Source organism: Pleurodeles waltl, chromosome 5 (genome assembly GCF_031143425.1).
Source record: "Pleurodeles waltl isolate 20211129_DDA chromosome 5, aPleWal1.hap1.20221129, whole genome shotgun sequence".
NCBI classification, from domain to species: domain Eukaryota; kingdom Metazoa; phylum Chordata; class Amphibia; order Caudata; family Salamandridae; genus Pleurodeles; species Pleurodeles waltl.
Genome location: NC_090444.1, coordinates 379,961,972 through 379,977,703, shown reverse-complemented (window position 1 = coordinate 379,977,703; position 15,732 = coordinate 379,961,972). Strand labels below are relative to the sequence as shown.

General features: G+C 39.9%; 1 protein-coding gene across 5 annotated transcripts in view; it reads left to right on the top strand.

The window, feature by feature from the left end:
* Window positions 1-15,732, top strand: part of LOC138295682 (synaptosomal-associated protein 25-like) — a 593,575-nt gene that overhangs the window by 507,303 nt on the left and 70,540 nt on the right. For 4 of the 5 annotated variants that reach the window (XM_069234122.1, XM_069234124.1, XM_069234121.1 and 1 more), the window contains 3 exons: window positions 2,434-2,551; window positions 5,131-5,256; window positions 13,281-13,425. In XM_069234122.1, coding sequence (XP_069090223.1) covers window positions 2,434-2,551; window positions 5,131-5,256; window positions 13,281-13,425 — 389 coding nt within the window. Of the gene's footprint in view, window positions 1-2,183; window positions 2,302-2,433; window positions 2,552-5,130; window positions 5,257-13,280; window positions 13,426-15,732 lie in introns of all 5 variants that reach the window. The other variant, XM_069234125.1, reaches the window with a different exon arrangement.

The window sequence follows — 15,732 nt, the reverse complement described above, 5'->3', positions numbered from 1 at the left end:
TATGAGAAATAGTGTTTTAAGAACAGTAGTACAGTATGAATTACTGGGAAAGTTAATTAGTTTTGTGAAATTGACTGTTGAAATGTTTCCAGTGAGTGAGAACCATTTTAATTCCCTTTCAAGAGTTTTGGGTTGTTAGCTTGGTGAAATGTGGGGGTGGCCAGGAATTATTTTATACGAGGGCTGCTTTTTGTTCAGTGTGCCACCTTTTAGGCAACATTCACTATTGTAGCTCATAGTCAACAGAGTAAGTTTAAAGTGGTTAAAATAAAACTTACAAATGGGTCTCTTTAAATGGTACAATTGCTTATTTCACTTAAATGCACAGAAAGGTAATAGAGGATCAAAGGGAGAGAGTTGCTTTTCATTAGACTACATTATTGCAAAAGGATGAACAGGGACTTTGATTTAAATATTCTGCGTTAAAACACTAGGGGCCAGATGTAGGTAGGTATCCGATTGCGACTTGCAATTTGCGAGTCATAGCGACTCGCAAATTGCAACGCGCAATCCGAGATGCAGAAAGGTGTCTCAGACACCTTCTGCGACTCGCTATGGGGTCGCAAAGACCCACCTCATGAATATTCACGAGGTGGGTCGCAGTTTGCGACCCCATAGTGAGTCTAGCCACTCACAGGGATGGTGGCCTGCTGGAGACAGCAGACCACCATGTCTGTGACTGCTTTTTTAATAAAGCAGTTTTTTTTTTCTCTTTGCAGCCCGTTTTCCTTAAAGGAAAACGAGCTGCAAAAAGAATAAATTCCGAAACCATTTGGTTTCGATTTTTTCAGAGTGGGCATTCACTTGCGAATCAGTTACCATCCACTTCAAGTGGATGGTAACTGCGAGTTGGTTGCGAGCGGTCGCAAATAGGAAGGGAACACCCCTTCCTATTTGCGAGTCGGAATCACATTTTGCGAGTCGGTAACAACTCGCAAAATGTGACTCTGCATCGCGTTCAGCCTTTTGCGCCGCGCAAACTGCATTTTTCGCCGTTTGCAAGGCGCAAAACGCTTCCTACATCTGGCCCTAGATCACATCCTTTTACTCCTTGGCCCAAAACACATGGTTTTGAAGTAAGATGGATAAAGCTTTCATTCACTTAACCATTCAGAATGCATATTTAAGAGACAAATGTACTCAGTTGAGAGCTTTCCTCTCCCAACTGGCATTCACATGGGGTGGTATACCTGTGTGACTAGAGATTAATGCTTGGCATAGGAATAACAATCATTTTATCAGAACCAGGGGACCCTGAATGTCATCCTCAGCTGTTATCCTTACCTTTGGCCAGCAAGCTGTATGTGATCACACTTCCACATTACACAGATCTATAGTCCCAAAATGTTTTCTGAACAGTGTATAAACAAAATGATACAAATGCTAATTGAGTTGTAATCTATGTACAGTCAACAAAGGCTAGTAAGCTCACAATCTTAATTTTGCTCATGTTAAATATTTATAGTTAGCTAGATTTGTGTATGCAAGTTTTCAAGTACTTGTTAAGAAATACCATAAAGGAAGAAAAAATTACAACTATTATGGCTGTGCCCTTGCATTTGGCCACATGTCGTAATTATGTAAAATTAAAGTTGCCTGTGCTTTTGATATACCCGTTTTGCATCCCATTGTAATTTTTAATATGTGTTAGTCATTGCTTACAGATTTACTTGCGACAACCTTGTAAGTCTAGATTTGATAGATGCCATGCTATAAATTAGCAGTATTGTTTTCTCTCAAGCTGAATAATGACATTGATATTTTAATACGTATTTAAATATTGTTTGTTCCTTCCTACCCCACAGTCTACAAAATGTACATGGTATCAATAGAGAAAACAATAAGAATAATTCTTCAGTATGTTGCTTTGTTGTTCCTAGATTTTCCTTTGAACTAATACAATGTAACTTTAGCCTAATTAAATTATAGGTAAGACATTTTATGCATCATATCACCATATTATGTTTACAAAATATTTTACACATCTTTTTTGATTTAAGTCCACTAACGTTTGAAAAGAATAATATTTAAATTCCCACTCAGATGCAGATACCTCACAACAGCAATGCATCTACAGAAAATGCATTGAAATGTTTATATATAATTTAAATTACCACAGTCATTTTCATATCTTTAAAAAAATCATAATTCATTCCACACTGTCATCCCTTTGTCCTGACCAGAACAACTCGATCGTGTTGAAGAAGGCATGAACCATATCAACCAAGACATGAAGGAGGCAGAGAAAAATTTAAAAGATTTAGGGAAATGCTGTGGTCTTTTCACATGTCCTTGTAACAAGTAGGTACTGGGTGCCGACTCTGCACTGTGGTGTCCAGTTCTTGTCACAGTGAATGTCTGAGGTTTGTCTCTTTTCTTTGTCCTTTTCCATCTGCTTCAATCTGTGGCGATAAAATACTTGTGTTTAATCAGAACAACTGGAGCACATCGAAGGTGGAATGGACCAAATCAATCAGGACATGAAAGAAGCAGAAAAGAACTTGACGGATCTAGGACAATTCTGTGGTCTTTGTGCCTGTCCATGTAACAAGTAGGTGCTTCCTGCCTGCCTGACTATTTGAGCACCAAGGCCACCATCCAAGGCTTGTGAAGCTTATCCCTAGTAAGCATGCTGACCCTCTGAGCATGTGGCATGCACGGAGATCAATACTTGCTCCATAGCAATGTCTCCTAGAATAGAAAACATAGCTAGAAATAGTTTATTAGAATAAGGCATGTGGAATGCACAACAATGGCATGCCCAGGAATCAATGTTTCATCATTTTTTTAAAGTGTGTACTGTTTTTTAACATCTAAAAGAAAGAAAAGCTACTGTGCGTTGCAGTATGCTTGCCTACAGGATTTTAATATTTTTGGTTGTAAAAAAATCTTAATAAGTGGTTGATTTCCCAAAAATATAGCACTTTAAATTGTACTTAGAACAAGACGAGGACAGTACATTTCTATTTGTTTTGTAAGTAAACAGATGATTAGCTAAATATTTAATATTGCCTAGACTTTATAAATTGCAAGAAGCCATTTGCAAACGTGCACCACTATGACAATCTAAGCTATCATTAGCTTAATATGGGGATCAACAACGCTGGTAGATATGTTGAAATGTGAATATTTTGCTCGCAAAAAAGCTGCACAAAAAACTCAGTTTGAGCCTGTTCAAGTATAATCACATGTAATTATTCTACTCATAAATTCCATGTTCAAGAGACAGGTTTTGATTAGATTTTTTGAGCCAGTAAAGTCTGGTTCAAGTGATTTGGATGTACTACAAAATCCTTGAAAGCTACACAAATCTTAAATATTCAGTCTAAGTTTAGAAATAATATTAATTACTTGTACGTTAGTTAATAATCATTAAATGCACTTAATGTGAGCAGCACTTATTGGACGCTTTGCTACTTAGGTAAAGAAATATGTTTCTACCTTCATATGTTTCCACAGCTGCAGAGAATATCAGGCTCTACATGCCTTCTGAAATTAAACACCGGATAAAATGCATTTTTAGAAAGACACAGCAAATTTACACGTAATTTAAGTCTGTTAAAACCTTCTTAAGCAAAGGTTAGTGGAAAGTTGGGAATATTTAATTGGCATCATATGCAAAACCAAAAAATGCACCCCATTAAATGCTGGTGAATGCATTACATTTGTTTTGGGGGGGGGGTGGACTACCTAAATTATCTAATCATCATTACTAGCAGTAACTCCTGGCTACCACATTAGTTATAGAGATTAAGAATATTGAAAATAGGCTCCTATCCAGTTATAGGTTCTCTGTATGGGGACATTCCTTTTTTACCTCAATCTGTGATCCTGGACTTTTTAAAAAATTGGACTGTAATCTACTGCAACTCATCTACTTCCCATAGAGAGAGCAAATAATGTGCTTCTCACACAAAATAAATCTGCTTGAGAACACCACTAATCTTATGGCACACGTTAATATGTGCCATTGCATACATGATGGAATGCTAATATTTCCTGTATGGCAAGTCCTTTTTCATTTGCAGAAGAAGTGGTTTCCAGAACCTCATAGTTACATTAAATTCCTCAAGTTTGAGAATCCCATGTAATGTGGAGTTAGCTACATATGAAGGCCATTATGGATGGTGCATTTCTTAGTCAACAGGTCGCTTTAACAATTGTTTTCAGTGAGAATGTTACATTTCCTCCTCATGTCTGTAGCTGAAGCATGCAAATGGTGCATAGGGTGCCTATTGCTTTCTTTCATTAGTTGGCTTGTTTTGTCTGTTTTGTCTTATTATTTCCCTTGTATTCATCACACCCATGTCTGTTTGACCTGGTGCATTTATTGACAATAGTCTGTACATTAGTTCTCAATTATTTGCAACAATTTGAATGCACCTCTGTAATATTGGGAAATGTGAATGCATTACTTCTAGCCAGCCAAATATGCTTACAGGCTGTAAGTGATCTACAGAATTCATGGCTATGGCTTTGAAGGTTGAAAGGCTAAATGTTAAAGGGTGATCTTACATTCAATTACCATTAACAATGCACTCTATATGTCCCCAAAGTACGTGTGATGTAATGTACACACTATACTCTACAGTTGTGTTGCATGTCTGTCTGTCTATGTGTTTTTGTGTCTTGTGTTAAAATATAAAACTGTCAATTAAATGTTTTTAATGTTCTTTATTTATCAATATAACGGCTTAGCAAACACTATGTACTGGAGCTTCCTAGCTTTATGGATTATAAACAGCATTGATGTGATCCTCAATAACTTCATAATTTTATTGATATTTATAATTATAACTTATTATTTATGATCCGCTTTCATTCATAGTGCTTTACTTAGAAAGCTTTTTATAAATATCAATTGCAACTAATATATTTATGTTATGAGAACAATGAAAGGCTGATAATCCTGCCAGGTTTCAAACCTGCCACCCTTGTATCACACACAGTTTCAATATCAAGAGGCTATCCTGCTGAGCAGTTTGATTAATTGCATACACAATGATATGATCAAAAACATTGTTCAAGATGCCTTTTATCTCAAGCAGTCCTTCGTTTAGTATAAGGAGAAGAATGTCCATTTTTTACATGGAAGTAGTGTTTTTTCACTTACATTCTTTTTCTGCACAGGCTTATATCAGGTGATACTGGCAAAAAGGCCTGGGGAAATAATCAAGATGGTGTTATAGGCAATCAGCCAGCCCGCATTGTTGATGAACGTGAAAGGATGAACCTTAGTGGTGGTCATATTCGCAGGTAAGCTCTTTTATGGGAGTCATCAACCCATTGCATCTTAGTAGAGCAATTATGTGGCCTAATTCATATTTACTGTTGAGCAAAAAAAAGACAAGGAAATAAATGTGCAAATTGGCTCCTCAACAAACTCAGACTTCAGAAATGGAGTGGATATGTTTGTGCTTCGATGCCGGAGTGTGGAATTAGTTACTTTAAGCTCATTTACAAAGACAAGTTTGTGGTAATTCAGTAAATACATGTCAACAGTGGTTTGTGTACGATTACAGCAAAAAACTTTTTTTTTTAAATTGCATCTTGTTAAAAGAAGGAGCAAGCGTCAATAGTTCTAAACCTTTGAAATATTATAGGCTGTGGCAAAACCATTTTGTGCCCGTAAATAACTCTAGAGGCTTGATTCACAAAGGGAAATTTACATTTTAAACCTTTTCACATGTACATTCAGGGGTGTGGAATTTATTAAAATATCTACTTGTCCAGGGGACAGGTTGCTTCTCAAATCTACTTGTCCTGTAAAAAGATCTACTTGTCCCTTTGGTGCCATGTAGTGTGGCGACAAATTATGGCAGCAATTAATAGCCTCTCTGATTATGCCAGGGCTACTACCATAGTAGGGCTTGAATACTTGGAGTTTCAATCGCTACTGTAGCAATTTCCTTATTTTGCCACCTTCTGCAGATCTGCATACTGGGGCTGGAGGAAGCAGTAAGCAATAGTTTCAGGGCTGGAATGCCTTTGAGTCTGCAAACCTACTAACCTGCATGTTTTAAAGATTTTTACCAGCTTCTCTCTAATATTTTCCCATAATAAGAAAGGTTGGACATTTACTCCTGACAATGGCAGAATTAGAACTTCTTCCAGGGTTGGGAAGAAAGTGGCTGGAGGGAAAATGAACTTGCAAATGCTCAATAGATTTTCACATGAGCAAATCTACACATCGTATTTACCCATGCTAAAATACAGTTCACAAATATTTTATAGGGGTACGACATATACCATGGGTGCACTTTTGTGACTTTCTTTAAGAATTTGGGGCCACATGTAGGTAGGTTAAGATTTGTGACCTGCAAATTGCGAGTCGCAAATCCGAATGTAGGATGGTGTCCTTGACACCATCTGTGATTCGCAAGGGCTTCGCAAATGCCCACCTCATGAATAATCATGAGGTGGGTCGCAATTTGCGACCCCCTCGCGAATGGTGGCCTGCTGGAGACAGCAGACCACTATGTCTGTGACTGCTTTTCAATAAAGCAGTTTTTTTTGTTTGTTTTTGTAATGCAGCCCGTTTTCCTTAAAGGAAAACGAGATGCATAACAAAAACGAAAAATGAAACGTTTTCGTTTCATTTTTTCAGAGCAGGCAGTGGTCCGCAGGACCACTGCCTGCTCTGAAAAAATGTTTACAGTGACATTCACAATGGGGAAGGGGTCCCATGGGGATCCCTTCCCTTTTGCGAAAGTGTTAGCACCCATTTGAAATGGGTGCAAACTGCGATTGGTTTGCGCCCGCGTTCGCGGTCACAAAACAATCCTACATTGCACTGCGAGTTGCAATTAGGAAGGGAACACCCCTTACTAATTGCGAGTTGCAAACCCGTTTTGTGATTCGGTAACCAGGTTACTGAATCGCAAAACTGGGTTTGTGTATCGCAATGTGCTTTTTGCATGTCGCAAACAGCGAAAGTCGCTGTTTGCGACATGCAAAAAGCTACCTACATGTGGGTCTTGGTCCCTAATTAGGTCTGGTGTTAACAAAGACATTTTGTTTTTATTAAACTTCTATTTCTCTCTCTTTCGGCTGGCTTTACTGTGAGCGATGGCATTCTGCTCTTCCACAAGGAGCATATTGCCACACAAAGTAGTTTTGTTCAGTGTCAGGAACTACAGTGGCAATCAGTGACGTAACAAAACTGGAGGGTGCCCCTTTGCAAAGAACATGGAGGAGCCCCCTCTCCAGACTCACTCAGGGCAGGTGCTGTGCTGGAGGGGCCCCCTGGAGGGCGGCTGCGGGGCCTTTGTTATGCCGCTGATGGCAACGTGTGCTTTAAGAGTTCAAAAACTTTTTGGGGGGGTTTTGCCAATGTTTGTTACAATGTTGAGGGCCTGGTAGCTCCCACAAGAATAAAGTATTACAAAAGCCATGTCAAAACAAGACACGCATTGATGAAACTAAAAGACTTATAAAAATATGTCAGATCAGTTGGCTTTGTCAGTGTTTGTTTATTTTCATGCTTCCCATAATCGTGTTGAAAATGGTTACACTGATTTTCCATTAGAAATATTTTTGGGAAATACTAGCATGCATCAACACATTTTACTAAATGACACTTCATTTGCATATAATCAGAGAGCATTCTGGTAACATTATACTTAGCCTCTTAGCCTAAACTTTTCAAACATGTGTGTACATGTTTTTTTTTTTTTTGTACTGGAACCAACGTCAGTAGTGAAGTGTGACCTTAAAACATTTATTTACAGCACTCACCCTAAAAATGAAGGCTTTCAAATAATGAACCATATATACAAGTTCGAACAGCATTATCTTTTGGAAACACATTACCTCAACTGCAGAGAATTCCACTCTCTGTAAACAAGCAGCCAAAGGGTTTGTGCTGCAGGGGGTTGGGCCTACTTGTCCCAAGGACAAAGTAAACATATAAACTTGTCGCCCTTGACCCCAAACAAGATGTCTCGGGCGATAGGAATTCCACATCCCTGACATTTATTCCTATAGCTAGGTGTAACTGTTTTACTATTCACCATTTTGGAAAACAGATTTACACGTGTGTGTAGGCTGACAGAGCTCCATCCCTCCAGTGAGGGGATGGAGCCTTCTATGACTGAGTTTACAAGTACAAAGATAATATAATAATTATTCACCTATGATGGAAATCGCAACAGCCAAGGCAGATAACTCCTTATAGGAAAGAATAGGCACATTTATTTAAAACAAATGAAAATATTTTCATTTAAAATATAAATGTGAAATAATTTTAAAATATATTTAATTAGCCTGGAACTAATAAAACTAAAATTTACAGCACATTGCCTCTTCAAATTAAACTTATATTTAAATAATGATTAATTTAAAAAAAATACTTTTTATATTTTTCAGAATAAGTTAAAACGTTTAATATTGTTTAATTACATGAATTATCAAATTTAAAAACAAACGATGAATACTTTTGATACTTACATTTTTATCACTAAAAACTAATTCCCTGCCTCAAAGGTTTTCTATGGTAGTATGTTACAGTACCATTGGCTAGCCCTATCATGTGTTCGCCTTACTTCCAAGCCTGGTCTGGATGACATTTATTTTGTGTTGATACCCCCTGTCCAAGCAAGGACCCTCACTCTAGTCAGGGCAAAGGAGAAACACAACTGGTTAATCCCCGCTCACTCTCAGAGACAATGTGTAAAGTATTTGTACCAACACACAGAGTAATACAGTGAAACACTACAAAATGGACTCCACACAGGTTTAGAAAAATTGTAAATATTTATCTAAGTAAACAAGACCAAATGTGACAAAAATCCACAATACACAGTTAAAAATATGACTTTAGCAATTAAAAACACAAAAATAGTGCCTAGAAGCACCAGCTCTGCAATTTGATGTAAGGCGGCGTGTTGACGGTTTTGTTTCCCACAATGTGACACCACTGGCACCATTTACGGAGTCACATGGACCCCCAGGTAGAGTACCTTAGCAAAAGTGTGGAAAACAGGACTGTGCACGGAGTCGATGAGCGAGGCATTGCTGGATCCGATGTAGTGTCGGTTCCAGTGCTGCGAGGCGAAGGAGCGGAGGCATCACAAAGAGGCGTCGGGTCCTTGCTGCAGAGCAGTGGAGGTCAGGCGCATCAGTTGCGAGGAGTAGCTCCCTGGGCACCTCCAGCAAACTCGAAGTCTGGCGAAGTCCGATGCGGGAGGGGCGACCTCATGGGGTCACGGTCACATCACAGGATCACAGTGCTGCAACTGAGTTGGGTGTCATCAACATCGGTGCTATGACACTCCGATCTTGCAAGTTCTTGGGACGCCAGCAGCGTCAGTGATGCAGAGCCTGCAATGTCGGTAGGGTCATCCTGCTTCTGTGAGGTCCACGGCTTCAGGTGCAGGCGGCTTCACAGGTTCAATACAGCAGAATCCTCAGGAAGTTGCACAGTGTCATCTGGCATAGTTTCACAGGATTTTACCAGAATTTCACTCTCATTGGCCCAGGAACTGGAATGGCACCCTCTGACAAGCAAGCGTCCATAGCATGCAGGCTCAGAGACTGGTTGGTGAAGCCTTTGCTGTCCCTGAGGCTTAAAAAACTGGAGGCAATCTCAGTCTAAGCTCTTGGTGATACCTCTCAAGCAGGAATGCACAACAAAGTCCAGTATTTCTCACCTTTCACAGGCAGAAGCAGCAACTGTAGGACAGATCAACAAAGCACAGTCACAGGCAGGGGCAGCACTTCTCAGCTCTTCAGCTCTTCTCCTGGCAGAGGTCCGTCTTGAATCTTTCAAACAACCCTAAGGTGATCTAAAGTCTGGGGTTTTGGGCCCAATACTTATACCCCTTTCTGCCTTTGAAGTTGCCCAACGTCAAAGAGAAGTCTCTTTTGTTTACAGGACCCTGCCTTGCCCAGGCTAGGCCCCAGACACACACCAGGGGGTTGGAGACTACATTGTGTGAGGGCAGGCACAGCCCATTTAGGTGTAAGTGACCACTCCTCCCTCCACTCTAGCCCAGATTACTCATGAGGATATGCAGGCTACACCCCAGCTCCCTTTGTATCACTGTCTAGAGGGGATATAGAAACAGCCCAACTGTCAGTCTGACCTAGACAGGGAATCCACAAACAGGCAGAATCACAGACTGGTTTAAACAAGAAAATGCCTACTTTCTAAATGTGACATTTTCAAACTAACAATCTAAAAAACAACTTCACTAAAAGATGTATTTTTAAATTGTGAGTTCAGAGACCCAAACTTCTCATTTCGATCTGCTCCCAAGGGAAAACTGCACTTTAAGGATATTTAAAGGCAGCCCCCATGTTAACCTATGAGAGAGACAGGCCTTGCAAAAGTGAGAAACTAATTTGGCAGTATTTCAGGAAAAAAAAAACAGTACATGTCCCAACTTTAACATACACTGCACCCTGCCCTTAGGGCTACCTAGGGACTACCTTAGGGGTGCCTTACATGTATAAAAAAGGTAAGGTTTGGGTCTGGCAAGTAGGTACACTTGCCAGGTCGAATTGGCAGTTTAAAACTGCACACACAGACACTGCAGTGGCAGGTCTGAGCTATGTTTACAGGGCTACTCGTGTAGGTGGCACAACCAGTGTTGCAGGCACACTAGTAGCATTTTGATTTACAGGCCCTGGGCACCTCTAGTGCACTTTGCTAGGGAATTAATTGTAAATCAAATATGGCAATCTTGGAAAAGCCCTTTACACATGGAATTTACACAGAGAGCACTTGCACTTTAGCACTGGTGCCCAGAGTACAAAAACAGCAAAAACAGAGTCCAACACGCAGTCAAAACATGGGAAGCAGAGACAAAAAAGACAGGAGAGGCTATGCCAAGGTTGCCAGGTCTAACTGGATTCTTCTGCTTTTTGAGAAAAAAAGTTTGATAGGGAGTATGTACGGGTCAACTGAACCACAGCCTACTCTCCAATATACCTGAAAATATGCACTTCTTTCTAAATGCAGCCCCATTTCCTTTAAAGAAAGCAGGCTGTATTTAATTTTAAAAAAATAAACCACCATCTCTGAATGATCTATCGGAGTGGTTCACAATTTGTGGTCTATCTCATTAATATTCATGGGCTAGGTCAGATTGTGACCCCCTCCAGAAGGAAATTTTGTGAACCAACTTATTAGTTGATAGGCCAGGCTGCAAATTCAGAATTGATTTAGGAAATTTGATGCACAGTTTGCTACGCTTTTCAGGAATCATTTCTTAGTACATCTGGTCAACAATTCACTTGTGTTTGTAAGCATTTTGATTTTATTTTGATTTTTTTTGCATTGTTATGCATGGGTACTTGCTGCCGTTCATAGTGCTGATATAATAAAAATAAATTAACTAAGGGGCAGATTTATCATAGTATTGTGTTACCCTTGCATAACACAAGGTAAAGCAAGGGCAACACAACACTAAAGTCAAATTTACCAAGCAACACAAAGCCAACTTGTGTGATACTTTGGGGCTCAGTAAATCTGGAGTAACGAAGATGGGAAAAGTTGCTGCCTTGTGTTACTCTGCTCCAGCGAGGCATTCAGTGAATGAAGCGTGGGTTTTCCCATGCATCGTTCCATGGATTCTGGTGCATTTCCAGATTTACCATGAATGGTAGACCTGGAAATGAATCTAAATGCTACACCTTCCCAAGGCAGGTGTAACTAGGAAAAATTGTTTATCTCTCCGTGTTTTTTCCTCTTTTCTTTACACCTGTGCTGCATTCCGCAGCACACATAGAAAGAGAAAAAAGCATCAGAGGATTGGATTGTTTTTGTGCAGGAGAGTGTCCTGTCCTACACAAAAACAATCTTGCTTACAACTCAGGCACCCTTGCAGCACAGCGCAAGTGTGCTTGTGGTGGCACAAGGCAGAACGTTGTGCGCCAGCACAGGGAGGGGGAAGGAATGCACCATATAATGTTAAATATAGCACATTCCTACACTTTCCCTTTCATGCAGCGCAGAGAGGTGTCTTGCTATGTTTTGTTGTGTTAATGTTTGATAAATCTAGGCCTACATTTTTAACTGAAGTGCCATGCAAATCAACAATTTGCTCAAGTTCTTCTTATAAAGAAATATGATGATTTACAAAGTTTTGAGAACTTGTCTAAAATATTCAAATTTGCAGTGCTCCCTAATATATTACAAAAACACAAGAGTTTTAATTAAATTGAGGTTTTATGCGTTTATGCTGCTTTACAGAACACCACCGGCTGAAGAGACTGCACGTGGTCATGTGGGAACAGGACTTCACCTGAATCAAACACCTCTGTAAACTGTCTGATGCAGTTGTGTCAGTTCTCTGCTTTCATAATTACTCCTAACAGTGAGAAATTATTGTATTGTTTCTAATCTTTAGAGGACAACTTCCTTCGCAGTAGTTGGCAATATAGAAGAAGCATTTGCAATGCACTAGGGTCTCTCATTTCTCCGAGTTACAGATATTAGCAGTTGTAAACTCCCAACCAGATTTTTCTTTCCAAATTGAAGAAAAAAACTGCGCGATCGCGCTGCCATTAGTAGTTGTAAACTCCTAACCGGATTTTTCTTTCCACATTGAAAGAAAAAAACATTGCGATCGCGCTGCTACAGTAACTATGGAACAGGATCGATGTTATGCAAAGCGCTCGACTTCTGCCAAGCGAGATCGCGCTGCAAACAAAAGATAAATAGTAGTCCACAAACCTGATGGGAAACAGCGAGCCTCGCATGTTTCCAGTACTTGGTCGCTGCGCTCGATAAGGGCTAACCACCGGAAAAGGCATGACGTATGTGTTCCTTCCACTAATGAAAGCAAGCAGATTTTAACAGCCCAGCCCACGAACCAATGAAAGACAACTGACGTGACGTCATCGGGGCTCCGAGCCCTTTTCTAATTCCTAAAGCGTCTCGCAAGCGAAATGCAAGTGCAAGCGCATGCGACACAGGCTCGACCATAAAATGAAAGGGCGTCAGTGGTGGTGGCCGAAGTTTCAAACGTTGCCTTCAAAGTTGGGTGAATTTGACAAATTAGAAGTTGCATTTTGTGAAACTTGACTAGTTCAAATAACTTCTCCTAGCTTTGTTTCAAATAGAGGTTTTCTTTAAAAATGCAGTTCTGCCAAAAATCGTTGCCACAAGAAACTCTCCATCTAAAATTGTAGTTGCTGCAGTTTTGTACTATAAACTTATTATTAGAAAATGTCTTCTGTTGCCATTTGTTTTTCCTAAATTAATTTACTTTCCTTTGGAAAAAGATGCACTCGGTGGGGCAATATATTAATGTACATGTTTATTTTCACTTCAGGGTAACAAATGATGCTCGAGAAAATGAAATGGATGAGAACCTTGAGCAGGTCGAGGGTGTTATAGTAAATCTTCGTCACATGGCGCTGGATATGGGCAACGAGATTGAAATGCAAAATCGCCAAGTGGACAGGATCATGGAAAAGGTTGGGATTCAGGAATATGGAATTAACTTGCTAAGTTTACTACCACCTGCTTATCAGTTACTTTTTTGTACGAAACCATTATTATTTAAATGGATTCATGAACCTTTGACTTCTGATGAAACTGTTGTAAACAATTGTTGGCAAAGCCAAAGCTTGTTTTGTCATATTTTCGCAAAAAATTACTGTTGTGGTGCTGCTATAACGGTGAAATTATAAAGAAGTATTTGCAATGAAGTAGGTCTCGCATATATCAAACAAGTTAATTGTCATCTTTTGACAACAGCGCAAAAACAAAAGAAAACATGAGTGAAAACTGAGGAAAGACGACTTCACAAAATAAAAGAAAGTTCATTTTTAAAAATAAAACTTTGCAATTTTGCTTATCCTGCTGGGCCTGTTTTACCAGTCACAAGCCTTCTGTTTGCGGGGCACTGGAAGTTAAAGAAAAGTACCTCGATCAAGTCGGGAGATGCGGACAGGCACTAATTACGTTGAAATCAATTAGAGCTTGATCCCTGCTCCACATACGGGACCAGAAATGATGCCTGGCATGCCTTGACGAATTTGAGGCTGTAAAGAAGAGTGGCAACCAAACCAACAGATGATTAGAGACAGGCGGGCTCCAGGCCCTTTACTGAACACAATAGTGTCTTGCATACGAGACGCATGCGCTAGCGCATGCACTCGCAGGCTTGATTCTAAAAATTGTCAAAAAACAAGTAGAGAAACTGACTGAGTCATGCAAGGGATTCCATCCTGAGTGTCCCTTTCAAGGTACATGCCCGTCAGTCCTCAAATCTATGTTTCACCTGATTCCTTTACTATATATTGAGTAGCAGGGGTTGTACAATTCCTACTGCCTAACGGTAGAATATATTTTTTGGGATCATAGACAAACCGTTGTCATATTTTAGTTGTTCCCTTGACCACTTCCAAGTAGGCCCAGCCCTATGCAGCACAAATCTGTTGGCTGCCAGCTTCTAATACCACGTTATAGATCTGTGAATGAGGGTTGTCTGCCGCTGCGGCAAAATGTTTATCTATATTTATGTAGAAGTCTTCAGACTGGCATAAATGATTAATTAATTCAAAAGCCTTCACTATTAAGACACGCCTTCTAAGGAAATACTGTGAGTACGGCTTGCATTTCTGACTGGAAAGTCAGTCAAAGAATTTAATGCATTTGTGAAATGTAATAATTTGATGCTGTCACAATAAAAAATTATGGTCTCAATCCCTATTGGAAGTCACAAGCATTGTATATGTCGCTGTATTGGTATCTTGCATTAGTTCATCTTTACCATTTGCAGAAATTTACAAGAGTTAAAGAATTAGACCAGGAAACCTTACTCTTAGCAAACTCTTGTGTATTACATTTTCACATGAGCCAATAGACGGTCTTGTATTTGCGTATGAGAAACTCTGCTGAGCAATTGGACAACTTACTTTACCTACACTAACTTTTTTCTTCACTACGCAAAGGTTTTACTTCTGCCTTTGTCAGGAGTAATCTTTCAACTATTTTAAAGTGTTTGGGGGGGATATTGTAGAGGAGCTGGTGATTTACCCTTAAACCAGTAAGATTGTGGAGGTGCTTATACAGGATGGTGCAACATCGGAACAACCACTTAGCAAGATTGCATGTTTGCATGTTTGAATGGCAGCTGCAAGACACATTTAATTTCAACACAGTGGACTGATTACTCTCCCTCTTTAAGTTGCAGCAACATAAGAGGTTGGTGATAGAAATCATTACTGGCACTTTAAAGTGCATGACTCAAAATTGTTACCCACCCTCTTTCTTAGACTACTACAATTGGCTGTCTAGCCTGTTTTGCAGACACAGCCTTTGTGTAGACTGATACTCCTCAAACCAGGGAAGTCTCCTGCCTGAAGCATGCACAAGAGTCACAAAGAGATGTGAACTATCTGCACCTGGCTATGATCAGCCACAAAGGCAGTGATCAGAAGGGAGACAAAAAGGTGATTTATCTGAAAATGCTTCTCTCTCTGTAGCCCCCTTCACTCCTAACATTCACCAAGTGGCAGATCTACAAGAAGACAAATCAGCAGCCCCTCCCAGCAAAACGACCTAATTGAATTTCTATAGGAGCCTCGATGAATTTCTCCTTATTCCACTGACTGGGTCTCCTTCCTCCTGCATCTCCCCTGGTACACTTCCACTGTCTGGGAACATCACTCCTTTCTTGGGCCCACAAACAGGCTAGGGGCTTTCAAAATAGAACCCACAGACTTCCATCACTCATGCTACCATGTTTAAATACACAAACCCACACAACCTACAGT